Consider the following 27,542-nt stretch of genomic DNA (forward strand, 5'->3'; position numbering starts at 1 on the left):
CGGCAGCTGCAACGGCGACGTTATAAAATTTAATTAATGCAGCAACAGGAGGCAGCAGTCAGTCGCAAGGAGTCGCAAAGGTGAGAACAAGACTTGGGCTAAGCACTGCCAAAGAGAGAGCGAAAGAGAGAGCGAGAGAGAGAGCGGTGAGAGAGAGAAGGTGCTAAAGGATATGTATGTATGCTCATTGCATTCGCTGTTCGCTGTCGCTGCTGCTCCTTCTGCTACTCCTGCCGCTGCGGGGCCTTCCCTCTGGGCTCCTCTGCGTTTTGCTGCGGACAGCTGTAAAGTGCTTTGTTAATTAGCAAACTGGCGAGCGACAGCAACTGCAACAGCAGCAGCAGCAGCTGCCTTCGGGCAATAATTTGCGCCCGCAAGTATGCAACACATTTTGCCACGGCATGCTTGGGGGCGGACATGTGTGCATGCGAGGGCGAATGGGTTGGGTCGGCTGCATTCCACTTCGCACACTATTTGTCATTGTCAGAAGGGATTCACAGGCCATCTAGCATTGATGAGAGAAGTACCAGAAGGCGTCCCAGCCCCGGAACAGGGGCTGCCTATTCCCGAGCAAGGCATTTGCCTTTGCCTTTGACTTCCTTTGCAGCTGCTGCTCTCTCAATCGTTGGTCAGGCATCGATGGCAGTTGAATGTGACCCTCCCCCTGAGTGCTGCGCCCCCAGTCCGTCATTGCTGCCGCAACGTGTTAATCGAGTGGAGCGCTCAAAGCGTCGTCTCGCGCCGCTCATTTGGGTTTTCATTGCCGTTGACTCCGCTGGCTCCGCTCCATCAATGTGGCTTGATTTTGTGGCAACACACTGCCAGCCAGCGAGCCAGCGAGCCAGCAAAGTGCCTTGCTTGTCCATCAATGATCCATCAGTCTCAGCAACAGCAACAGCCCCTAGCCAGCAGAGAGCAGACAGCAGCAGCCATCAGTCCCCAGCCCTCAGCCCCCTCACTCGCTCACTTTGCTGCCTGCATAATCAACTTTAAACAGTGAAAAGCGTGGAAATGCCGCCGCTTGGAAATTGTGTCCTTAAATTGTGTGAAAACTTTAGCCAGTGCACTGCAGTGCTGCAACCTGATTAAGTTTACCAACACTAAAATAAAACAAAATAAATGCCACAAAAAATGCAAAACAACAAAATATTCTTATAAGCGGAAAATCACGAGGGGGGAGAGCCTGCGCCGGGACTGTTCATATAAAGATTGCAACAGAAAATTGTTTTCTGTGGCAACTTTTTGACTGTCAACGTGGTTGGCGGCGCAGGGGTGGTGCAGAGTGCAGTTGCAGATGCATGGAAAAAAAAAGTTGTCATGATACTTTATAATGTTTTTCTGTGTCGCTGCTGTTGTTGTTGTTGCTGCTGCTGCTGCTGCTGTTATGGCATTATCCGACTTTCGCTTTGTCATGAGTGCTTAATTTTTTTCTGCTTATTTGTTTTTGGTTTTTGTTTGGAGTTTGCGCCTTTTTTTGTGTATGTCCTGCCGACTCCGTTTCGCTTTTGTGTCACTGAGAATGTTTTGCATACTGTCTGTCCGTCTGCCTGTCCGTCTGCCTGTCCGTCTGTCTGTCCGTGTGGCATGGCAGCAAATGTGGGGTATGTGCGGCTGTACACAACTGGCATGGGCTCTACATTGATGTGTTTGAAAGTGATTTCTGGCATGGACTGATTATGTTCCTGTTGCCATGTAAATGATTACTATTCTTATTATTTTGCGCTCTCCCCTTCGGTTTCTTTGTACGGCCCCCGTAGGCTGATGGATTCCTCGATGGTTCAGATATCACTTTTCGGCTTGCAAAGAAAAGAAAATTCCCCTCAAAACGTTGATGCATCCATGCTGTCGCCTCGCTCTTTTTTGCTTAATATTTTTTATCATTTTGGTCGATGTTTGGTTAGGCGGAATGGCAATGGGGTGGTGGGGTGTGGAGGCAAGCCATACATATTAATCTTTCCTGTTACGTGTACGTAAATATATACATATGTATGCATATGGATGCACACGTACAGTTATGTTATGCTTTCGCATTGTTCCCTTCCTCCCCATCGGCAATCGACAATCGGACCACGCACCACGGACCATGGACGACGCCCACTCGATTTTTATATGCCATTTTCAATAAACAGACGCCGCAGATCTCATTCTTTTTTCTCTCTCTCTCTCCCTGTGTGTGTCTACGTTCCAGCACTTCTTTCGTCCTGCGGCAGGCGTTCAAAAACAATCAAATATGGAAATTTTTCGGACCAGAAACGGGCATCCCAGAGACTGGGAAGAACTGGCGACTGGGCCCCCCACACATGATGCACATATGTGTCGCACATCGATGTCCCCGTTCGTTGCTGCCACATCCGAGCAGAGAGCAGCAACCCTGGGATACGTTCCACCCATCGATTGGGAGCATTTTTCTGTTACCAGGCAGGAGGCAGCAGCCAGGAGGCAGGCAGAAGTCGGACGTGTGGGTGGTTGGGTTGCTGGGCGAGAGATAACTATTTTCGATTGCGCATTTCAGTGCGTTGAGGCGGAAATATTTCAATTGTGGAGCTGACTTGTAATTTTTCATGCACTCCATAAGAAAGGGGACAGAAGGAGGAGATTTCGGTAGGGAGCGAGCGATTGGACAGGGGACGGAATCCGCTTCTCGATTTTTAAATATATTTCCTTTTTCTATTTTCTAACATTTTCTGATTGGGGTTCTCCCTTTTGGGTAACGAATAGAAGCCACCCAAGCCACATCCCAAATGGATATATTTCCTAGTGAAGAATATCCAAGAACGAAAACGATTAAAAATACTTTCAATTATGCCCTTAAATGGTGCTATAATTGTGCCAAATCTTTTGGGATTACAACCATGAAATCTTGCTCTCAATGCAGTTCATATTTGTCCTCGTGTCCAGTCCGTTTCTGTGCCTCGAATTGCGGCTTAAAATACTTTCCGAAGCTTCAAAAATCTGCTCTTCCATCTGCTCGTTTATTGACTCTCACTTTGACTTCTTTAAAAGTGCATCCTGCGAATGTAATCACACATTTAATTCCATCATTATTTATGGTAAGGCACTGCTCATTCGTGGAAATGCAGTAAGCCGCAAATGTTTCGTTGGCACTCCATTAGGTTGCCACCCCCAGTGGCAGTGGCACCATCCATGTGTACGAGCTGAGTTCCTATGGTTCTCCATATTTTTTAGTTACCACTAAGCCGCTGCCACTGCTACTGCCACTGCCGCTGCCACTGGGAACCCTCTTGGCCTCGTAACAATTCTTGGCCGTTCCACGTTTGGAATTCGATTCAAAGCGCATCCCCATGCGCCGCCCAAACCAATTATCACAGCGGCAAGGGCCTCAGTAGCAGCCCCAGCCACAGTCCTCCCTGCCTGCACCTTCAATTATCGGCTTAGCTGGAGCTGTTGTGGTCCGCCGCCCCTGTGCTCCTGCACCATGTGGAGTTGCAGCTGTTTCTGGACATCGTTTTTGTGGATTTTTCTGGCATTCAATTAGGTATTGGTCAAGCCACTGACTCTGTGCAATGCCACTGAAGATTGTTAAAGAGTTTTTCAGGTGGCAAAAACAAAAGCCATACCCATAGGCTCTACAGGCTGTCTTCAATCTGAAACTGAAAACAGACCGGATAAGGGATATGGCAACTGTTTTTTGTTTAATTCCAATCTCCATCTTCCTGCCTTTCTGTGGATTTATTCCCTTCACACTTTCAAAAATAAATGGACACGGAGACTGCAACTTTCTTGGTTGTTTTATACCCGGTACTCGAAGAGCAAATAAGGTATGTTGTATTTTTGCACAAAGTTGATGTATGTAATGCTCAGAAGGAACGTGTAATGCTCAGAAGGAACGTTTCCTACCCCATAGTGTGTGTATATTCTTGATCAGAATCTGTGGCCGAGTCTATATCTGTCTGTCAGTCTCGGGCAGAAGTGACCCATTGCATCTTACTCCGAAAACATGTGCCGGAGAGCGGCACTGTCCACGCCTTTCACCTGGCAGACCGAGCTGCCCTTCTAACCCTCAGACTTTTAGGAAGTTGGTAAAATAAATAACTTTTTTGTTTACAGTTAAAAACATAAGTTGTTTACTTGCACTTGCACACAAACTTTGATTACCGCAGACGCTTACCCATTGCAATGCATTTCAGCGACATTTCTTTATGTCACCTTCTGCGTCAGTGAAGTTTTGGGATATAAGCTCTATCCATCGTTCGCTCTATCCAGTCCCAGTTATATTCAAAATATGTATGTATATCCCTTGTGTGTATCCCTTTTGCTGTCAGTGCTCATGCACTAAGAAACCTAATAAAAACTTATAGAATTAGTAGTTCTAGTTTGCCTAGTACTGAAAAGAACGCATCGACTTTTCTTTGGCACGAATAATCGGCTGTTGTCTTCGCATATGTTTAATTTGTTTACTGAATAACTAATAAATTTAAAACACATACAATATGTAGAATAAATTTAGAATTTACAATATGAAAAACACCACTAAGGCACAGGTGTGCCACTGAGTACCGGGTATAACAGTTGCGACTCGTAAGAAGCGTCTCACACCTCCCTCCTCGTTTGTTGTGTGTGTTTTGTATTTGATTCTTGTTTAGTACTTAGGACAACAATTATGTTTAGGTTAACTAGCATACAACTACAATCATCACATTATGGCACAATGTACGTTATATAATTTTATCTTTATCTCTATCTAAAATGTATATCTATAGAGAGAGTGGGAGACAAAATGAAGACTCACAGGTCAGGCCAGACTTGGATTGGAATTTACACTCAATCAATCCAATCAATCAAGCATTTATGGTGGATAATCAATTGATGATCCATTGAAATACTCCGCACAGGCGTGTCAGTCCTCGCCTCATTCGTGACTCCTGAGTGACTCGCTCTACATCAAATCATTCTTAGCTCACGCTCAGTCACGCTTTTGCCAGCACTCGTGACTGCCGCAATCCGCAGGACCCTCACGCTATCAGGCGGCCCGTGGCCGCTGCCTTGTTGCGACTTCGACTGCAGCTGCGACGACTGCTGCCACCGCCGCCTGCTGAACCACTGTACGGCGATGCACCTCCATGGTGATGATCTCCATTGATGTGCGTCAGTGTTGTGGTGGTATGGTGGCCCGCGTAGAGACTCGTATTGTTGCGTGCATGGCGGCGACGATAGCGATACCCTGTGATCAGCTCGCGCACCGTCTTCCGGTACTTGTCCGACAGCACGCAGTAGAGGAAGAAGTTCGAGGCGGCATTGAGGGCGGCCAGCAGATTGCACACATTGCCGGCAACCACCTGGGCACCGTGCGCTATATTCAAATACTGATCGAGCAGCAGATAGATGGCCCACGGCAGTTGGCACACAATAAACAGCAGAACGACGGCAATCAAGGTGATGGTCACACGGTTCTCCTGGGAGACGCTGCCAGTGAGGCCAGTGTTGGATTTGCGCTGAAAGCAGGCAAAAGGAAGATTCAAGATCGTTTCTGATCTCATTCCGATGCTCACCTTGGTGCGTCTTATGCTGCTGGCATTCGTTAGATCCCCGCGTAGACTCTTTGAGCGATGCACCAGCAGGATGAGAAAGCTGTTGAACGTGGCCAGCAGGAACAGCGGACAAAGGACGAACACCACCAGAGTGAACACACTCCAAGCGTTCGAATACAGCTCGTTGTTGCCCAAGTCCGAGGAAATGTGCTTAAAGACAGTCATCTAAAGGATTAAACGGGGAGATAGATTCAGATTGTGCTGCTACACGTCTTTTGGGTTAAGGGACCTCCACTCAAAGATTTCTTGAAGTAATTAAAATATCAAACACAAGCCTGAAGCAGAGCCCTAAGTGAACGCTCCTCGCTGGGCCTTTCCTTCCCCCCACTTACATTTTGACAATATTCCGTAACATTAAATGCGAATGCATCTGAGTGATTGAAGTCCCCGCTGCGTCCGGCACGTGACAACTGCAGCAGACTCTCCGTGACCTGCTCCTTGGACTCTGAACTTTGCTGCTGCCACGGCCTGGTGGCATCCAGAGTTTCACTCAGACCCGTCGGCGGCGTCACAGATGATGGCCAGTGCCGGCGGCGTGGCTGTTGCTCTCGTGGAATGTGGCCTGTTGTTTGCGGAGAGTGCAGAGGGTGAGCAGTGCAGGGGGAGCGCGCGGAGGGTGCAGCAAAGAGAACAAATATTGTAGTTGCGCCATCACACATGTGTGTGTCTGTGTATGTTGGGGTAAACGGGGATTACTCACCTGGCTCCCCTTCGCTGTTGCCACTGCCATCGTAGAGGGGAAATGTTACAGCACTCGTGATGGTGGCCGCCTCGGGGTCATACTGCTGCTCCGGCTGCTCCGGTTGCTGCCACACTGTCGCTGGCGTTGGCAGCGAGGGCGTTGGCGAGACATTCGCCGGGGTTTGATTGCATGGCTTGTAGGCGTCATCAATCAACTTCCACTGGGTGTCCATTGTGTGCTCGAAAGCGGTGGAGAGCGTGGACAGCAAACAGAACAGTGCGACGGCTGTCAAAACGATGCACAGTCAAAGGATGCGTTACCCAGGGGGGTGCCATCTCTGGCTTCACCCATTTTTCACACCGCTCACCTGATAGCACCTTCTTGGCGAGGGATTCCGTGCAGAACGTTTGCCTCTTCAGCGGATAGCGTATCGCAATAAATCGCTCTATGGTAAAGCATACGGCTATGTAAATGGAGATGTATGCTGTCACAGCAGAGAGAGGAGAAAGGGGAGACTTTGGTTAGACAATCACTTGGCCATCACTTGCATCTATCCCCCCAGCCCAACGCATCTCCCACGTTGCCTGCCAATTTTTATTCAAAATGTTGCGCACTCTAAACGATTGACATGCCATCCCCGTTCCCCGTTCCTCGTTCCACGTTCCACGTTAACCGTTCCCCATTCATACACCCACTCCACATTTCGCGTTCCACGCTCTCCGCTTCTCGCGTTTGCGTTCCACTGATGAGCCACGCACTCCGTGGTGGGGTGGGTTGGGGCTTGGTTGAGTCCCTTGTTGGGGTATCGCATAGCTTTTCGGATTGCTGTGAGCCACAGCTGACCAACAGACCGCTGCAGAAAGGCGCTGCGCTAACTTTGCATCGTAAATTGACAGAGAGCTCAATGAAATTGATGCACCAACAGCAACAGCAACAGCAGCAGCAGCAGCACCAATCCATGGCCGCAGCCGCAGGTGCAATTCCAATTGATGTGCCCCCCAAACATTGATGCATGGCTAATGGTTGGCATGGGAGCAGGCAGAACATGAAGGGTGACAGTTGGAGTGCCTGGAAGTCCATTGTGCCGTTGAAACTTTGATCGGCTCAACCCAAGAAACCTTCTCACCATATCTAAACTTGATGCTCGTTACAAAAGTTGATGGCCAAGAACATACATACATGTGAATGTATATTTGCTCTCGTTTTTTACTCACCAGAGACATCGCATAGCCAGACAAAGTATCCGTAGAGCTGCCAATAGATCTCGCAGTGGTACTTGATGTACTCGTAGTGCTGGAGTGTTAGGATTAATTGAAAGGTCAGGTAGGCAATGTCCGTAATTGCCAGGGCCGTTAGATAAATGTTTGTGGTGCATCTCATGCGCTTCCTAAATGGTGACAAGAATCAAATCAAATCGAAATAAAACAAAAAAGAGAATAGCAATTTGTTTCTCTCTCTCTCTCTCTCTCTGTATTCATTTTGCATCTGTAGCTGCATCTGTGGACATCTCTGAATGTGTGTGCTGTTGAAATCAGGTCAAACAATTTGGCGGACAATGCAAACGTTGCCAAAATGCAACACCAATTGAAATACCAAATTGCCCGAAAGCGTTGGCGGAGTCAGCACGGGGAGGACTATGGGATTTTTTTTTTAAATTCACACAAATGTCGGCACACTCATAAAAGCCAAAAGATGGACAATAATTAAAACTAACTGTTCAACATTTGCATTCCGCTCTGTTTGCCAACCGGCCACATCGATGCCACGAATGAGCTTCTGTCAGGCATTCAGTCCTGGGATTTGGCATTCATTTCGAAGAGTTCTCATCTCATTGTTGAGGAGCCTTCTAATCGTATAATCGAATTTGATCTGCCGTTCCCTGGTGGGTTTCTTGCCAGCCGGGGCACACCTGCTGCCACAGTGCAGGTGTTGCAGGGCACACACAACTGTCGCATATTCCACATCCTGCAACCGTTTCGAATGTGCTCTCGCCACAACAACAGCAGCAGCAGCAGCAGCAGCAGCAGCAGCAGCAGTGCCACTGAATCGGACTCATCTGCAACCTTGCAGCCATGCCCCGAGCGCCAGGCCCCCAGGGTCTCCTATCTGTTAAACAACAGCAACAACAACAGAAGACAACATGATAAAGAGACTGTCAACAGGGGCGTAACGAAGAATTTGATGCCCTATGACAGTCACAGGATATGGTCCAGCCAATTGGCCATCGAAGATTATTAATTGTGGAGTGATTAATCAAAGCAAATTACCCAGAAGTGCACTTTAAATATAGAAATATTTCCACGAATGTGTGAAAAGTCACAGCCACGAAATGCGAGGGTATCAATAGTCTGCAGACACGCCGATCCCCCGCTGGTTTTTGCATTTGGAGCACATCGCATAAAATGACTGGCTGGGACCATTGTTGTCGGGGTGTTGGAAATGATTTTAAAGTGCAACGGTGGCTACAATTAAATGCCGTGTTTAACGTGCTGCAATGTACCTGTACTCGCTGCAGCACACACCACAGCAAACAACACAACACACACACAAGGAGAGTGTGGAAGAGTGAAAGCAGCGATGCGGCGTACATAGAATGCATAAAATAAAATAACACTGCTGAATGGTCACGCCCATGCCATTTCCATTTCCAAATCTAAATCGGCTGGGGCCATAATCCCACAGCCGCAAAGGATACGAAGAGAGAGAGAGAGAGTGGGAGTGGGAGAGAGTGGGCTGGTGGGCGTGTTAAGAGGGTAGACAAGTGCACTTACCGCGTCAAAACATAAATGCTCACTGAATTTCCCAATAGTCCAATAACAAAAACGCACGGCACCAAAATGCGTTGAACAACATGCCGCACTTCCGCCATATCCGCATCCGAGAACATATCAACGCCCGCCTCGGGCGTTGCTGCTGCCGCTGCTGCGTCCTCGGAGGATTCCAATGCCGCCGACGTCCCCATGGCCTCTGCTTCGGCAAGCGTTAGTGTTAGCGTCGATGACATTGTCATTGCTGCAGGCGCCGTTCAACGAAAAGGCAGCCCCGCACAAATTGGAATTGTGGCCTATAACCCACGAACCAAGAGAACAGCACAGAGCACTTGAGAGCTTGTTGATTCCGAAATGGGTTTCCAATTCCGAAGCCGACTCCAATTCCGATTGCACTTTTGACAGATCCGTTTGGTTGCCCCCAAAAAACCCCCCAGGAGTGCGCAAAGCTGCAAGAGAGACAGAGAGAGAGAGTGAAATAGTAATTAAAAAATCAAAAATCAAAAAGAGTTTATGCAGCTTACAGCTTTGGGGCAGGGACTAACTTACAAGTTTCCAAAACTTGTATTGAATTTGTGTTTAGTTCTCCAAGGACTGGGCGCTATTTGAGGCATTTCAGTTGCCAGTTTTCAGGAACCAACAGTTAGCGGAAATTAATTACAGAAAACTATTTATAAAAAGTAATTGGAATGAAAGATTGCTCAGGAAAAGACAAGTTTAGTGAAGCATTTACATACATATGTACATATGTATGCACATATTACTAAATTGCAATTATTCTTTAAGTGCATTGATATAATATTTCAATTGGTCTATGTGTGTGTGGTTAAAAGACATCCATAAGGAGAAGTTCCGTAAATGGATACCTTAAAGCAGCCCTCTAAGACGTTGTTGTCCAAGTTTTGTCTTGAGTTTCGTTTGTTGTGGCTGAATTTTTCACACAGCCACTCGGATGTTTTGTCTCAAATTACATTTCCACTTGAACCGCACACAAACACACAGCACACACACATACCCTGCTCACCCACAGCGTGAGTGAGTGAGAGAAAGAGAGAGAAAGCTGACTTATTTATTTGGTTTTCAATTTCGGATTTTGTTCGCTGCTTTTTCGCTTATTTCTTTTCATTCACTTTGTGGAGTGTGTTGTGTGGCGGTGGGGGTAGCCGAAAATGTTATTGGACCACCATCACCATTGACCTCAGCGGCCACCCACCAACCCCCAACCCACAACCCCCACCCCTTACCCATCCTTTCTTCTGCCTTTCTCTCGCCTAGAGCAGACAAATTGCGCGTTAAATAAAACTGCAATTGCAATTGCAAGTTAAACAACAACAAACTAAATAGAAACGAACGAAAGAAACCCTCTTTCGAGGCAATTGATGCGCCGTCTTGATGGATCTATCCGATGTGTGATCAATAGTTACACGATTTAGATGGCACTTTGACTACAGATAGGCGGAAGATCATTCGATCTTGGTCCCCATGGGTTCTACTATGATTCCTTCTCTTGCGTCACAATCCGCTCAGCTTCCGAATATACCCCGTGCAGAGGGTAACAACATACCCAGAGAGCAGCGGCAGCAGCAAAATAGAAATAAGCGAAGAGCAGCTAAAAATTGGAAAGCGTTTTAAAAACAATAAAAGTGGGAAAATTCCCGCCATTCTGCTAACGCCTCTGCCAACCCCATCCTCACTGTCATGCAGCAAGTGGAAAATTCGCAAATATTGCACGTATGTACGTGCAACAGCAACAACAACAACAACAATCGCCACCCGAAAACCTCCGTAAAACGATATTCGTTGCATTAAGCGCACAACCCAATAAAAAAAGTACAAAACGAAACAAGAAAAAACGAAAAGAAAAACAAAGGAAAACCAAAAAGTGTGTATGTGCTGCTGGCCGCCACACAGCTGATGACATTTTGAAGGGTGTGGGAGGAGTGCGGCAGATCGCTGGGAGCAGCGCGGAAGTTGTTACACTTTGTGTATGTACACACACATCGAACGATTGGAGAATTTGTTAATAATCTACACAACCGAGGCAAATACTTATTATAAATAACTAATGATTATTCTGTTCAGAAAAGGAGAGCTCCTCCACAACTAGTACTCGCGTGTGTAATTGTGCCTCGTTCACTGTCGATCGCTGCTGAAGACGCTGGCGCCAGTCTAGATCTGAGACAAGACACAAAAACGGACGAATGTCTTTTGCACACATACATACATATATGTACATATGTATGTATGTACATATGTATGTACCAGTTCCTGGAAATTTTGGTACGCTGCTGCTTTTATGTATATAAACCAGCCGCAATTGGCAAGATTTCATCGTTGCCATTGTGCACGAAAACTGAGCAAAATAATTTCCCTTTTTAGTTGACAGAACATTTTGTGTTACACATGAACTTATTATCGACACACAATAACCGAAGGCTATTTTAATTGTGTGTTCAATTGCCACTTGGCGTGAAACTTGAAATCCGATTATGAATTCCAAGAAATTTAGACTCAAAAGCAAAAATCTTACACACATTCGCTTACATATGTATGCATGTATACATGTGTGTACATCATAACTGTAATTGTATGTGTACATATAAATATATATGTATACATACATACATACATATGTAGCAACACGTTGCCCAACATGTTTTGTCTCGTGCTTTACACACATACATATGTACATACATATGTATGTACATACATAATAATTGCGCTTTTGTTAGTTTGCATGTATTTTAATAGACATAAATACATACATATGCAGGAACACATTTCCAGTTTAGGGATATGTAACTTAAAAGCTTATGTGTGCATTTTTCGAAATGGCCTTCGCGTTTCTATAATTCCTGCGAACTTGTTTGTCTAGCTTGTCCATGGCATCATCCACATCAACCACGTGGCGCCGTTGAGTGTATATTGCCATCTTTTTGAATAGATTTTTACAAGCCATTCGTTGAGCCTTCAGTGGGTAATTATCTGTAGATGGAGTATTTATGCAAGAAAATCCGCAAAAAACAGTTCAATTGTTCAGTTGAATTACTCTTACCCTCCCCATATCCACATAACTCGCCGTATTTCGCCTTGCACACAAAATCATGGTTGACGTCCACCACATAAGTGAAAATCACACCAGTGTTCGGCTTCTTGCTCATTGTTGTAATGGCTTGCAAGGAATTTTAATTATGATCCCGTAAATGCGACACAGCCACTCGTCTCTCGATTTTTCTAGCAAATAACGAATGACTCTGACCCAGTTCGTTTCTTTGATCAAATGCGAAGAAGGAGAATGGTAGAAAGGTTGCGCGTTCGTAAGAAGAAGATCGCAACTTGCAAGCAGAGGCATAAAACATCCCTGCGTCAGAAGGAGAGGGAGATAGTGCAGAGCTCGATTGAAGCGTTAGAAGAGGCACGCTGCATGGAGAGCTCGCCGAACGCGTGTGTTAGAGCAGAATGGCAACGCTTCAAGGCAATCGGAGCAGCAGCAGAGGACACTGCTCTGTTTTTTTATCGCAATAATCTGCTATAGCTCTACTTCTACCACTCTACAGGCAAGGCTCTAATGGCTCTTAACGGCTGCTTCGTAAGCCCTAACAAATCCCAACCAGAGACTCACCTACGCCGCCACAACAGTTATCAGGGTACATGCATATGTACATGTGGATGTATGTACATATGTACTTATGTACATACATGTATGTGAATATTGCAGTGAATGAGAGTACGAATGAATAAGGGAGAGGGAATAGCTGTTGGTAAACGTGTGCGGTGCCGTTGCCAGGCAACACATCAGCATAGAATAAAATACGAAAAAAAAATAGAACGGGCTCATTGCATTCTCTCACACTCTTACTTTATTTCTCTCCTTCTTCACTAAATTTCCCATTTGCAGTTCCCTCGCAAATCTGTTTGCACTCAGACAATGCTTCGTATTTTTGAATATTAAAAATTAGCATACATATGTACATATGTATGTACATACAATTATAAAGCTCAAATGTTGTTGTTGTTTAAATTTGATAACAAATAAAAATCAATTTTTCTTATAGAAAACGTTTTAAAAGGCTTTAATATGTTCACAAACTGATTGACATCTTGTTTCAGTTCCCAAATGCATCCCATATCATATATACAAATAATGGCATTAATGGGTATGCAGAAAACCTTAACGAGTCTCATTCAACTCTTTCTCTTCATTCTCATTCTCTCATTATATTTCTCAGCCTCTTCTTGCTGCTATCTATCTCCCTCTCCCACTCACACTCCACACACGCCTCTGCACTCTTCACGCGAGTATGTGTGTCATTTCAGGCGCAAAAAACAAAAGCTGCCTAAATTAGCACACACACCAAAAGGGACGTGCGAAAAAAGGCAACGGTCCGACCGCCTACCGCCCACAAGTGTAAGCGAGATGTATGTACATAAGTACTCGAGATCTCGCTCCCACACACTCACATACGCCACTCGAGTGGAATAGTTTTTGGAGGGAGAGGTGGCGCATTTTCAGTTGCGTTCGATTCGACATCAAACATGGATCAAACTGTTCCATTGTGTTTGTGGAGGCGCAACAATCCACGCATGTTTTTGTATGTGCTTACGCATGAGACAAGTTTGACCTCACCCTATGCAATTTTTAGCTTGAATTGCTCTCCACACACACTTCGTTGCTGCTGTGGTGCGTGCTTATACTCTTTGCGACGAGAGAGCATAGCTATTTTTCAGTATAGTTTGCGAAGCATATTCCAATCAGATGTATTTTTGTAGCTAATGCATGGCAATGCTTCAAAAAGTATGTACGTACATATTTATGTACATCCTACTTTATTTACGTATGATTATGTATGTACTTATTGTATTCTCTCATGGTGAATATGATCACTGCAAGGGCATCCAAATAACTTCGACACCCTTAAGCTATTCTTCGTTTCTTTTTTCTGCTGCGTTCCACTTTAGTATGACCAGACTCAACAGAAATACCTTCGCCAGCTACCCCCCCCCCGCTGCTGCTGCTGCTGCTGCTGATGCTGCTCCTACTCCCTGCACTACACTGCACCTGCACCTGTGCCGGCACGGGCACTGGTACTGCTGCTTCTATGTATTTTTTCCTTTGCATAATTAGTGAGTGGCTTAGTGGGTAGCAGCGGTAACAACAATAGCGTGGGAAAGTCAAGTGGCTGTGTGCCATTTTCTCAAGCCACCAACAGCAGCGGCAACAAAAATGTGCCTTGCCCCTAATTGGCAACAAACTACAAAGAAAATGTAGAAAGAACTTTAAGGAAGGCGGAAAGGAAGAGAGACAGCGGTCGCCTAGAATAGGAGTAGAGCAGAGAATAAGAGGGGGAGAGAGCGAACGAGAGACCTGAGGCCATGGTTTTTACGCCTGATTATGACAAGTTGCATTTAAGCCGCCCGCCCACATTTAAAATGAACTTTAAATGGGAAAACTGACAGGCAGGAAAATCCACACTTTTCCTTCAGAGACCTCTTAGACCTCTTCCTGGCAACTGGCACCTAGCGCCTGACGCCTGGCACCTGGCGCCTGGCCCCTGTCACCCGGGCATATAAATCTGGGAGTGGAGGCCAACGAGTAGTCAACGGTTTTGTAGACTTTGTTTATCGTTTTTGCCTTCTTTACGTTTTTAGAACCGTTCCCGCTGCCGCTCCCCTTCACCGTGACCACATTCCTCGAACCTTTTCCTCGTGCCATAACTTTACCCTTCCATGCTTCACCATGTTTACCATGGATCTGCAGCGGCAAGAAGATAAAGTCAAATAGTTACAACAGCATCATGAAGAGGAAGCTTGCCCAGAAGCCAGCTCCAACCCCAGCACAGCTCCAGCTCCAGCCCCAGTCCCAGTCACTGTCTCAGTCAGGGGTCCCTCAGTCCACTCACTTTCTGTCAGTGTGTCAGTCAGTCCACTCGCTCTGTCAGTCAGAGAGTTCGTCTTTCAGTCATTCAGTCAGTCAGCTTCAAGCTCAGTCCGAGCACCACACTGCCAGCAGCAGTAGCGGCATCATCAGGCTTTGTGGCAAAGCAAACAGTCAACGATGCAAGTGCGGGAGATGGAGATGATGGTGCACGGAACTTGGCGAGAGTTGTCCCTGGGAATGCGTACAACAACTACATACTGGCTAGACTTGGGGCAAAGGTTATGCGACTGCGAAGGTACCTATTTATGTGTGTATGTACATACCTACCCATGAATTTGCCTCCTCCACTTTCTTGTGAAAAAATGTCGCCCCCTTATCAAACATTCTTTGACGGATTCCTTGCCATGGCAGAGGATGGGACTGGGCAGGACAGGACAGCATTTGCATTTGCTTTGCGACTTTGACACTTTAAGAGAAAATAAAAACAACTCTGCTTATTAGAAACAAAATTGCTTTTCATCTTTCTCTGAGCTGTGGCAGCCAGCGCTTCGACCGAAAACCGAGGGAATTTACTTAACAGAAACTGAATCAAAGGATGTGCCACATGCAGCAACGTATGAGTAACATTCTTTCCCTTGAATTACATTAACACTGCTCCATTTCAGGCTTCCAATGTTATACCATGAGCAGATCATCATCATCAATTTGATGATTTTTATATAATAAGAGTCAGAAATGGAATCACTTGAAATAGTGCGGTGAAGAGGCAAGTTGCTGGCCAAGGGACAGCACTGCTCTGACAGCCCATCCAACTGGCAGATTTGGCCACTGCCCCAGTCCCAGCCCTTGCAAAGAGTTGGGCAGCAGCGGTGGGAAGTGTCTTTGAAGCTTCCAGCTGGCACTGCTGGCATTTCTTTCTTTCTTTCTTTCGTTTTCTTCTTTTTTTGACAGACAAAATTGCATTTCGCTCAAGGTGTGACCAGGGTCCAGGAGTGCAATGAGCAAAAGTCTCTGGCCCCAAGCATTTATACATAAATCGTGTGACATTCACGTAACGTGTGAGTGGAAGGAAGACAGGTAGGGGGGCGCACACACACACACACACAGACCAAACCCAGACCCAACGTCCATTGCCATAAAACTTAAACAAAATATTTATGCGCACGACGCTGCATGCTGCATTCTGCCTGCTGCCTGCTGCAAGCTTCTGCCTCAAGCTACTTTTCAATTGCAGCTGGTGAATGGTTTAAGAGGTACACTGGGATGCCGGAATGCTGGTTTGCTGGTTGCTGGTTGCTGGTTGCCCGTGTGTTGCACGGCCGTGTGGGGGACACAACTCTGGAGGGGCCTTAACTTATCAACATGGAATGCAATTTTCCAAACTGTCTATTTTCTATGCAAATTCGCTAGCATTTCATCACGCCGCATCCCGCATCCCGCTCTCTCCCTCTCAATCTTCAATCGTTCACGGCATTCCCACCCACAGGACACAGGACAAGAGCCAAAGGAGAAGAAAATCAGTAGCATAAAAAACGAGCAACGCACAAACATGCAAATGATATGTGTTGCATCATAGTGTGGAACGAACCACCCAGCAGCCATTCCACTTGGGCCACCACCCCTCTCCATCTCTTGCACTCTCTCTCTCTCTCTCTCTTTTTCTCTCTCTATGGGTCTCTTTAGCAATCAAATGATAATGCTTACGACAAAGATTCTTCTTTTTTTCCAAATGTTACTAGAAACCACGAATTAAAATACAGCCATAGCCGATGGGTATATATTTTACTTAGAATGTGAAAGGCTCACTTTTTAGGCAGAATTTATTTTCATAAGCCATAGGCACAGGCGACACGGCCCTAACTATCATCTTGCAGCTTTGCAGCTTGAATTTAAACAGCCGAAAGTAAATCCTTTACTTTGAGATACGAAAGTTCTACCAAAAGGTTATTCATCTTCCTGAAAATAATTTAGGCAAAAGCTCGTCTGATCGGTCGGCCGGTCGTGCACACTCCACTCCACACTCCTTGAACACTCCATTAGCACTCCAGCCACTCGATGATGTATGCCTAATTAGTGCATTTGCAGTTGAATTAATTCGATTAGTGCCATTATTCACAATTTTCTACGGCTGTTGTCGGATGGTTAACCAAGCATTTATTTATTTAGCATTATCATTTTCATTCATTTTCATTTCCATTTCCATTTCCATTTCCATTTCCATTTTCATTGCCATTTCTTTGGAGCGAATCTCTCTCTGTCTGTCTCTCGCTTTCGTTCCGTCAATTAGTTGGACAGCCTAAGGGGCGGAAGGGCGTTTTTGTCAGGGCCATTCGCTCAACGAGCCGCAAACTTTCCCCGCTCCCCGTTCCCCGTTCCCTACTTTCCACAAAAGAAATTAAAACCAAAAACGCGGGCAACAAACAACAACAAGAGCAACACGGAGGAGCAGGAAGAGGAAGACACGCAGAAGCAGAACAATTGGAATGAAAATTTAACAATTCTGCAACTCTAATCTGCGTGGCAATAAAATGAAACGAGAAGGGACGTGTGAGACGCTTCTTACGCGTCACAACTTTTATACCCGGCACTCAGTACTACATCTGCACTTTAGGGTTATTTGTCAAATTTTACATTTTTTCTTCATCTGTCATCTACATCAACAACACTGCTCACGCCAACACACACTGCAGAGTCGCGGCAGAGGCAGAGCTGTGTCAGGGGCAGAGGCCATAAACAGCGCGAAGCAGAGTGTGAATGCTGCGGGACGGGGTGGGTTTGGCCACTGCAAATTAATTTCTTCATTGTGGCTATAATAATGATCCAATCGGATCCCAATTTGTTGATCTGATAGATATGGTCATTCCCTACGGAATGGCGTTTTTAGTTTTCTGCTATCTTCAAAATTGTAGATTTGGGAAGTTTTCGCCCTTTTGCGGGGGCGGAAGGGGGCGGGGCTCATTTTTGAAATACACTGGTTTCAGTGTGAGCATACAGCAGTCTGGTGCCAAAATTTGGTGGCTGTAGCTCTTATAGTCTCTGAGAACTAGCCGACAAACAAGACGGACGGACGGACGGACGGACGGACGGACGGACGGACAGACAGACATGGCTCAATCGACTCGGCTATTGATGCTGATCAAGAATATATATACTTTATGGGGTCGGAAACGTTTCCTTCTGTGCGTTACATACAACCGTTATCCGCACAAATACAATATACCCTATTTACTCTTCGAGTACCGGGTATAAAAATGCTGCAAGGAGCAAAACTTTGCCACGCGACGAGCACAACAAAAAACACACACAGACACATACACAATACTCGTAGAAACAAGTGGGGAGGGCAGAGAACACCGACGTGCCGATACCCTTTAGCTTGTTTTGGTACAAAAGCAAATGCACTTTTTGTACATTCTATATTCGAGTATATGTACATACAATGCCTTTTTGATGTGCAATTTTCAGAGAGTTATGTAAATGATTTTCCTGATTTGGAAGTTGCCTGAAAATGTGTATATGCCGCGCCTGGTTTGGGGGCAGCGGAAAAAGAAAAGCGTCACGAAAATGCGCAGACAGCAAAAGCGGAAAGTGTTTATACGTACAACTATGTACAGATGTATGTACAGAGTACATATGTATGTACATATTCATGTATGAGTGCTACGCGCTATTTGCTGTTGTTGGCTTTGCTAAGGATGTTTGCAGTATACCCTGGCTTTAAAAGTGTGTGGATTGGATGGCAATGGAAAACCAAGAAAATGATGAGACAAACCTTATTGGACGAGATCTTAACTGCATCTTTTCGCACTCCAAATGCCATGCCAGCTAGGAGCGAGTCCAACCGATGGCACATCAATGGGCATCAAATGTTTCGCTACCTCCGCAAAATGTCCTCGCCTTCCTGCCTGCTGTTGTTTTTGGAAGGGGAACGGTAGAACGGGGGGGATGAGTGTTGCCTCCATTGTTGCTAAATGTGCTGCGTTTATTTAGAAAGTTATTTCTCTTTCGCTCAGCGTCGGCAGCCTTAGCAAAAAAGTAACTAAAAATAAGCTCAGCCAAAATAAAAACATTGTTGCACATGTACCACTCCTCGCAGACCTTGCCACACCACGCACCAGCAGTAGCAGCAGCAGCAGCAGCAGCACCAGAACCAGCAGCATTACAGCGCCCTCGTTGCCCCAAACCCAAGCAAAAAAAAGAAAAAGAAGAAAGATGGAAACAAAAACTAAAACAAGCTTGCAACATTGTTGTCTGTTATTCTGGCTGAAAGCACTGCCTGCCGCTGGAGCGGGGGGAGGGAGAGGGAGGGATTCCCCGAGTCGGAGTCGACATCGTCGTGCGACCCCACCCAATGCCGCACGCCCGCTTGCCTCATTAGCTTGCTGGATTGCCATGGATATGCTAAAAGGTTTTTATTATTATTTTATTCACTTTATTTGCCTGTTCGCTCGTCTTTCCTCTGTTGTTCTTGTTCTTGCTCTTGCTCTTGCTTTTTTTTTAGTTTTCGTTTTCTTTGCTGATGATTATTAATGGATTTATCTCGTTGGGGTGTTGCTGGGGGGCAGCATCCGTTTTGTTTTTGCAAATTCTTTCGGTTATCGTTACCCCAAGACATGGCTTTGGTCTAAGACATATTTTAGGCTGGCTTTCCAGCCGGATTTGTACTCGATCCGGATGTATTTACATGGCAGTCGAGAGTGGCTGCTGCCAAGTCTTTCCTGTTACAAATATTATAATAATAATTACTGTTGTGTCCAGAGATAATCCGACTCTACTTTTACGTTTAGCCAAAACAGATATACATCACTTAGTGTACAATAGGCAGCAGATGTTGGCCAACCAGACATTGGCTTGGGGCCTAATTACCTTCACTAGCCAGCACATACTTTATGTCCTGAACTTTGCACTTGACGTTGAGTCAGTGTCTGCGTCCAATGACCACAGCACTGACAAAGCCTTTCCCACGTTCGTTTTCAGTTCTCAGTAAAATCGTTTTAACACCTGTAAGACCTACTGTAGATGATCGATTTCTCGGAGATCAATTACTAACTTGTTTTTCCGTTAATGCAACAACCTATAGATAATGTTAATAAAGTGATACCCAAGCATCATAAAGTTTATTCAACATTCATAAATCGCTGATGGGAAATTGATTTTAAATGCCTTTCGATACTCTACGCTGCTTTGGATCATTTCCAAAAATGACCTTAAATTTCCGACTCCAGACGGCTCTTTTCTGTTTAATGAAAAGCAGCCTGAAGACCCAAAGATGTATGCGGGTGGAGCGGAGGGGTTGTCTGCCGTAAATAGACTGCAAAACAATAAACATTGTAGATTCAATTACAGTTGCACAAATATACATTTGCGCACCAGTGACAATCAGTTTGCCCACTGAATTTGTATATTTAAAAATAATATTTGTGGATTTGGCCACATGTACATGTGCCACACCCCCTGTACACCCCCACACTCGATGGTTACCATAGAGATTGCTGCTGCTGCTGCTGCTGCGGCTGCTATTATTATTATTTAGCCATCATTTGGCTGGCAGTCAATTGGGCGTTTTGTTTATAAACAAAAGAAAACACGAAGAAAAGTGAACGAAAGAAGCAAAACAATTTTTGATGTAGCTCATAAAAATGCCAAGAAGAAAAAGTAAAGAAAAGCCAGCAAGACACGATGAACAACACCCAAAAAGAAAAGAAAAAAAGAAAACAAGGAAAATAATAAACACGAATCGCAAATATTTGTAAGCTTTCATCGGCTAAGGTGGCAACAGGAGATGCTGACTGCCAGGGGTAGCTGTTGGAGGGCGACTGCTGTTGACGGAGGTAAACAGTGCGAGCAGCCAAGAAGGAGTACAGAGAACAGCCGAGGCAACGGATACCCTTTGATGGATGTAACATGGATCGTTACACGTCTCCAAATGGATTATCCTTCACATCTTTTTATGCTTCCCAAAGTCACAAACTCCACGGGCTACTCTCTCTCTCTCTCTCTCTCTCTGTGCCAAAGGGTGCACACATTTTGTTGTGTTGCTTTTTCGCGTTTATATTTTTAGAGTCAGTTAAGCAGGCAAATTCGCTTTTCATACGCATATTATTCGCCTTTTTATACTCGCATGCGACATCAACAAATTACGCATACGCCGTGTGCGACTGGGGGCGAATCAACAACCAGTAAAACACAAAAAAAAAAGCCAAACAACAAATTTATGAAATTTAATCCAATGGAAATGGAAATGAGAACGAGAACGAAAGCCGAGCACAGAGTGTGGAGGCGACAAAATGAATTCAGTGTCAATTAATTGCAGAAGCCGCTGGCTGGCTGGCTGGTCTCTGGCGTTTGCGATGCGGGCATTCGCAATGGCATTGGTTTTGCGCCGTTAATGCTGGAGGATGCGCGAACCCGAAGAGCCAAGCATTCAGCCAGCCGCAAGGAGAATGTTTTATGATTGCTGATGTCGCACCGCTGCCATCCCCCCTCCCCCACCATCACAGCAAACAATCCCCACTCGAGCCGCTCCTCTGTTTGTTTTATTATGCGTAAGAGATTATAATGGAATTAATTACGTATACGCACACAGGTGGACGCAGGACATGGCACACACTGCTGGCCACTTAATTAGTACGTGGGGGTGCATGTATGCCGTTGATGCCACCGTTGATGCTGCTCCGGATGCTGATGCCAGGTGCCTGCTGCCTCTTCTGCTCTTCTGCTCTTGTGCTCTTGTGTGTTTGCTTATATTTAATTGTCTGACGGCTTTTGGCAAACATTTTCGTTTGCGCTGCGGCGCTCATTTTTATACGTTTCTTTGTTTGTTTATGCTCTATAGAGTTTTTTATGCGCTTACGCCATAAATCCGGCAAATACCCTAACACACATTTGCCACCAGCCAGACACACACCCAAAGCGTAAACATTTTTTAGAATTTTGAACGAGAAAGCGAAAAGCACTCAAAGAGATCGAAGAGATCGTCTGCTGTTCATTCATAAATCAATATGGGAATAAGCTGAATAAAGGCGACTTCATTGGGAAATGCATGTCAGCTTGTGGACAGCGGAAATATATTTTAAGCTGGAACAAAAAGAACTCTAACTTTGACCTTTGATGTAAGGAGAACGATTTATCCAACAATGATAACTTTTTGGCATATTTTTGAAAGCATTTTTCAATACCTTCCCCATCCATAAAGAGGGTATTTCCAGCAAACTGATAACCAAGTGGACAGAGCCGACAGAGCTGACATTTACATTTGCATAATTAATCAATTAATGCTGCGTTTCTATGGTCATCCCAATCCCAATTAGATTTGTGTATAGAGGCACTCAAACGATGCTTTGTGGGGGCATAAATTGTGACTTATTTTAATTTTGATTTTGATTTTGATATTGATATTCAGATCCAGCGATTGCACATTTTTAAGCCGCGCACGTGCCCCCAAACGTGTCTATGCACAAATATCAACTAAATGTACTGTGGATACCCCCAATATTTATTTTGCCTAAATGGTGGGCTAGGGTAGAGTGGGGGCCATGGGCAGCATATCATTTGATATGCAACTTGTTTGCTTCATCGCCAATGGACATGTCAATTATTTAATGTTTAGTGCCTTATTGCATTTCAATTTTTGCAATTTTTATCGCCAGTAATTTGATATTCACAGAGATTACGTGACGTGCATCGGGGAATTTCTTTTACATTCCAAACGTCCATGGCGCTTATTTTTTTCTTACTTGTTTTGAAGGGGTGGTGGAAAGGTTGGTTGGTGGTTAGAAAGGTTGAGGTTGGTTGTGCAAAATGAGATTTTTATGGACTGTACCATTTGGATATCGAAGCCGTTTTTCATTCATTATAATCCCTTCATTAGCTTAGCGGAAAATGGAGATTTGTTTGCCTTTGCTGGGGGATGGAGTCTTTCAACCAAATCTTGAATGTCCAAAATATCATTATCATTATGTTGAACAACATAATGGATGTTTAAGTAGCAATAATCAGTCGATTTAAATGTATTGAAAGAAAGATTTGTCTGGCTCCAATTGCAGTTTGTTCAAAAATTGTTAAATATGTATGTAAATAATTTAATAATCATAATTATCTTAAGAAATACCAAAGATTTGAATACTATATCCATATCCCTGGGTTTTGTTCCTTTTCTTTAGCCGCTTTTGCCCTTTGATCTCTCAAATTTCCCATCAAAATTCTTGGGAAATGTGTTCCTTCCACTTTCGATACGTTTGACTCATTGTGTGGTATGGTAATCCCCTAAGATGCCCAAGCACCCAGGTTCCACTTAAGCAAAAATCTCACACGACATTGAGGTGTCAAAAGTGTGCGCTTCCCCGCCCTGCACCGTCCTGCTCCACTGTGGTCTATTTTGGTTTTGCGGGAAGGCGGGCTCGTCAGTAGACGAGCTGCTGATTCAGTCCACAATGCTAATGGATCTTTTGGGCAGCAGCAACTTCCGCCACTGGCACTGAGCCCCTTCCCCCATCCCTTCCTGCTGTCACTCTCCCAGCGGCGGCATCTCCTCACCTGACATTTGAATGCATTTGATTTGATATTTTCTGTCATTTGCGTGTCGTTGTTTTCCTTAGTTTTTCTTTTCTGCTTTTTGATTTTTGCTTTTGTGCCTTTCTGTTTTTCTTAGAATTATTAGTTTATATCTGCGACTTGTCCCGCTCTGTTTATCTCTGTGCCTCTCTGTGTCCGTCTCTGTATCTTTTCTTTCTGTCACGTTCGCCTCTCGATATTCCTCTTGCTGTGGACGTCTTTTGGCTTTGCGTTTGCTGTTGTTTTCTATGCGCTCTCTGTGACATTCTATTTTTAAACAATAATAACAAAGTACCACATAAATAATATGACCCACTCTTAATTGCATTTTCGAGTTCTCTCTTTTTTTTGTTGCTGCTCTCTAACCATCTTATTTGTGCCATCTTTGTCGTTGAACATTTGTTCGCTCTTCCTCCGGAAATCCCAGAGGCAGCCACCAATTTGTGGGGCAAGCTGTTGTCAAAAGAATTTAAGAATTTAATGCGATTCAATTCTGTTCTTGGGTTTGCCTAACATTCATTCACTCTGCTGCTAAGCAACGCTGCGATAGAGAACTAAAGTGAGAGTGTGCGGAAAGGGTAGCGGTACGACTCTGAAACTGCTTTCCAATATTTAGCCAAACGCCAGAGTCAATCTTGAATATGCGATGGATTTATTTTGGACTTTGATGGGTTTTTTTTAGATGGATTTCATGGGGGACATGGGGGAATGGCCAACGCTAACTTTCAATTAAAAATCTATATAAAATTCATGACTGAAGCGTCGCCATCGATGTTGGGCCTTGCAGTTTTACAAGCGTTGCCAATGGCCCGGCGCGGGCACTCACCCGCCTCCCCACGATACTTTCCGACACACAACAGAAGCGCGTGTATAAAAATTTGATTTGGTGTTTGGGGCTGGGGGGCGCCAAAAGTTTAGCCATTCAGCAAATCGTTGAGCATTTCATCTCAATGTAGATACATCTGGCATATTACAGGCCCCCTGCGAGGCGAGGCGAGGCACTCTTTCAATTTCAATTTCGATTCAATTACAAACTGGTGTGCAAAATGCGAAATGCAAAATTGAAAATGCATTTCCACTTGAATGCAAAGACGATCTTATCTCCGTCTGCATTCTTGGTCAAGCGATTTTCCTTTGAGATAAATGAGAGACAAATTCAGAGGAGAAATATTCAAATATTTTCGCTTGGCATTTGGTGACGTGCGGCGATCGTGGGGTGCGATGGGGAAAATAAATGAAATAAATATAAATGTTGCGCATAAAAATCTATTTGTGATTCAAGGTCGCGTCATCAGTTTCTCTTAGTGGATAGTGGCCATATAGGTGGGATATATATTGTCTGTGAGGAAAGAGATCTGCGCTGATCATGGCAAAGACAAATCACTTAGAACTGCGCTGCGCTGTGCTCTCATCGATCTAACACTTTGCCAGTTTGATCATTGCACTCAATTATAATCACTATAATCATGATTGAGTATTCATGATTGAATGCTTAACACCTTGAAGATGGTTTAAGGATAGCTTGACGTATTTTTATTTGTTTAAAGAATCTTTATAGCTATAAAAATAATAAAGAAAGGCTACAACCCATTTCGGAACATTCCTGTGCCAACATTTCATCGTTATGGCCAACTTTTCTTTGGCTTTATGCTGCTCGTTTCTTGGTACTTAATTAATCGGATCATCGCTTCTCAATGCTCGGGGGATCTCGTCTCGCGTACAGCATGTGGGGCACACATCGCGCCGCACACTCTCTCCTGTCTCTCTCAATGGAATAGACCTTCTTTATGCGGCAGATTGTTCAATTATTCAATTGTGAACCTGAGACGAGTCCGGTGGAGAACGATGATTAGATTTATTAGATGCGGGATTAGCTTGCCCCTGAGTGGAGCGCAGGGTGTGGGCCTCTCCCTGTCACCGCCTCGCATGGTAATTGAGTTCGAGCATCGAGCTCGTGGCTTGAGAATGTGACTCCCAGAGCCTCATGTTGGTTTCTATTTCTTGATCACATTACTCGTTTTGTTGTGAAAATTCATTCCCCATTCCCCATTCCCTTTACTCCAGTCTCTGTCTATCTCTCTCTCTCTCTCTCGTTTTTTTGGGTAAACGATTTGATTTGTCGTCGCGGCTTTTGAATTGAAATGGAAATGTGAAATGGTAATGGTACTTCGTTCAATATTTTAATCATCTCTGATTGCCCCCGTGTGGAGCCCGCTTTGCTGTCACTCTGTTCTATATTGAGACGTCTCTCTCAAATTGTTCGTGGACTATGCAAATGTAGCGGAAATACTGAAAAAATGCCACTTTTTTTTTTTTTTTTTGGCCCTGGATCATGTACGAGTGACCAGTTGGCAGTGGCAGTTGCCAGTGCGAGTGCGAGTGCGAGTATACCTGTATATATGATATAAGTTAAACCATACAAGCGAGAGTATATGTACATATGTATATGTAAATATGTATCTTTAGGGGTTCCTGAATGATCTCTTCAGAATTTTGCTCAAGTGTGTCACTTGAACGCTGACCAACCGCGGGCCAAACAATTGCTTTTGAATATGAATATCGAGTATATTTGATCTGCTCTCTGTCGGAAATCATTCAAATACGTGTATATTAAGCTGGAACATAGTAGTTTGCATACCTGGTACCTGGTTCTTTGTTGGTGTTGATTTTTGTGGTATGTTTTGTGTGGATTTTTTTGCCCGATTGTTTATAGCACTAATTGTATTTTTGGTCCAGCCATTCGCCTGTCATTGAGGGTTAATTTAATTATTCAAATATTTAGACGCTCTCAGTATAATTTCATTTTGAAATTTTCCATATTTTATATCTCGTTTTGCCACTGGTGCGAGCTATTTGTCAACACGCGATTTTCCACTATTTTTCGTGACATAAACGCAAATATTTCTGAGCGACACAAAACAAAGAAAAAAAAAATCACAATCATAATGAGCCGAAGTGGTGGAAGAAATGTGCTCCACATGGGACACACAAGTATGTGGCAGCAAAAACGAAAACACACAAAAAAACCAAATGAAAATTGTTTGAAATTTGTTTGGCAGCCGCGCCATGGGGCATTCTTTGTCACTAGCCAACGAGCAAAACTTCATCTGCATGCATATAGTTTTTTCTATAAAAAAGAAGGCAAAAAAACTGATTGCAATATTCAGTGAAATGAAAAGGTATTACTCCGAATGATATGCAAATTAGTTGCCATCTAAATGAGTGGACATTAAATTGATGTTAATGCTGCCAGATGTTCATCGATCGGGATCCGATACAAAACCATAATTATAACTATAATTTAAATCGTTTTATTAGTTTAGTAGATTAATTTTATTTCATTTTTTGCTTTTCATTTTATACGATTTAATTAGAGCACATTAAATGTGTTTCAGTATGTGGGTTTTTTTTTTTTTAGTGTGATAATTGTAGTCTCACAATTATTAATTGAGATTTTTAATCTAATCCTTTTGAGTTGTTAAACATTTTAATTATTTTTCAAAACAAATTTCTAATTTTCTTTAATATTTTGTTATTTTAAATGTATTTTATATCAGTTTTTGCACCAGCAACGTATTGTTTGGGCTTACATTTCTTTCAACTACAAATTTACGATTTTTTGTTTAATTATTGCATTTTACAACTTTACATCCAAGCTCAATTTCCATAAAGAAAACAAAAACCAAAAAAAAAACACACACAAACACACCCTTAAAGAGCGCAGAAAGAGGTAGTAGTATTGGCGAAACGAAACGAGAGGAAGGGAAACGACGTCGCCAGCGCACGTAAAGATCAACGGAAGAGCATCGCGAGGAGACTGAAAAGCCCCGTTAGACACAGATCTCATGCCGCCAGACGGCAACGACGATGCCAATGCCGATGACGGCGGGCAGGTGGAATGGAAAAGGAAGAATGCCTGCCCAGAGGGGTGGGGAAGCACACTACGCAGCGCGTGGGCAACCGGCATCAGTAGTGGCAGCGGCAGCGATCATTTAGTCAAATGATAAATGATACGAGCAGCGTTGCCTCGCCTCTCATCTGCTCTGCTCTAATAAAGCTCGCAGCATACAGGTGTCTGTGGGAGCTAGCAAGAGCTTCGCTTCTGTTTGTCA

At 44.3% G+C, this 27,542-nt stretch overlaps 1 protein-coding gene across 2 annotated transcripts; it reads right to left on the bottom strand.

Annotated features, from left to right (window-relative positions):
* Positions 1-4,568: 4,568 nt before the first annotated feature.
* LOC117903705 lies at positions 4,569-27,416 on the bottom strand. 2 transcript variants are annotated; one of them, XM_034816049.1, is made up of 9 exons: positions 27,140-27,416; positions 26,069-26,334; positions 9,003-9,448; positions 7,446-7,618; positions 6,599-6,715; positions 6,250-6,516; positions 5,882-6,111; positions 5,511-5,714; positions 4,569-5,453 (listed from the first exon to the last, which is right to left on the bottom strand). In XM_034816049.1, the coding sequence occupies exons 3-9, from the start codon at positions 9,239-9,241 to the stop codon at positions 4,974-4,976; spliced, it is 1,710 nt and encodes a 569-aa protein (XP_034671940.1). In that variant the 5' UTR covers positions 9,242-9,448; positions 26,069-26,334; positions 27,140-27,416; the 3' UTR covers positions 4,569-4,973. The 2 variants fall into 2 exon arrangements, with proteins under 2 accessions (XP_034671940.1, XP_034671941.1); XM_034816050.1 differs by lacking the exon at positions 27,140-27,416 and having other exon boundaries at positions 26,076-26,329.
* Positions 27,417-27,542: the final 126 nt, after the last annotated feature.

Source organism: Drosophila subobscura, chromosome A, assembly GCF_008121235.1.
Source record: "Drosophila subobscura isolate 14011-0131.10 chromosome A, UCBerk_Dsub_1.0, whole genome shotgun sequence".
NCBI classification, from domain to species: domain Eukaryota; kingdom Metazoa; phylum Arthropoda; class Insecta; order Diptera; family Drosophilidae; genus Drosophila; species Drosophila subobscura.

Coding starts and splice junctions, on each gene's coding strand:
- LOC117903705 (XM_034816049.1), bottom strand. CDS start 9,241: ATGACAATGTCATCGACGCTAACACTAACGCTTGCCGAAGCAGAGGCC. Junction 6,517..6,598: donor CGCCAAGAAGGTGCTATCAG/GTGAGCGGTGTG, acceptor TCGTTTTGACAG/CCGTCGCACTGTTCTGTTTG. Junction 5,454..5,510: donor GCAGCATAAGACGCACCAAG/GTGAGCATCGGA, acceptor GCCTGCTTTCAG/CGCAAATCCAACACTGGCCT.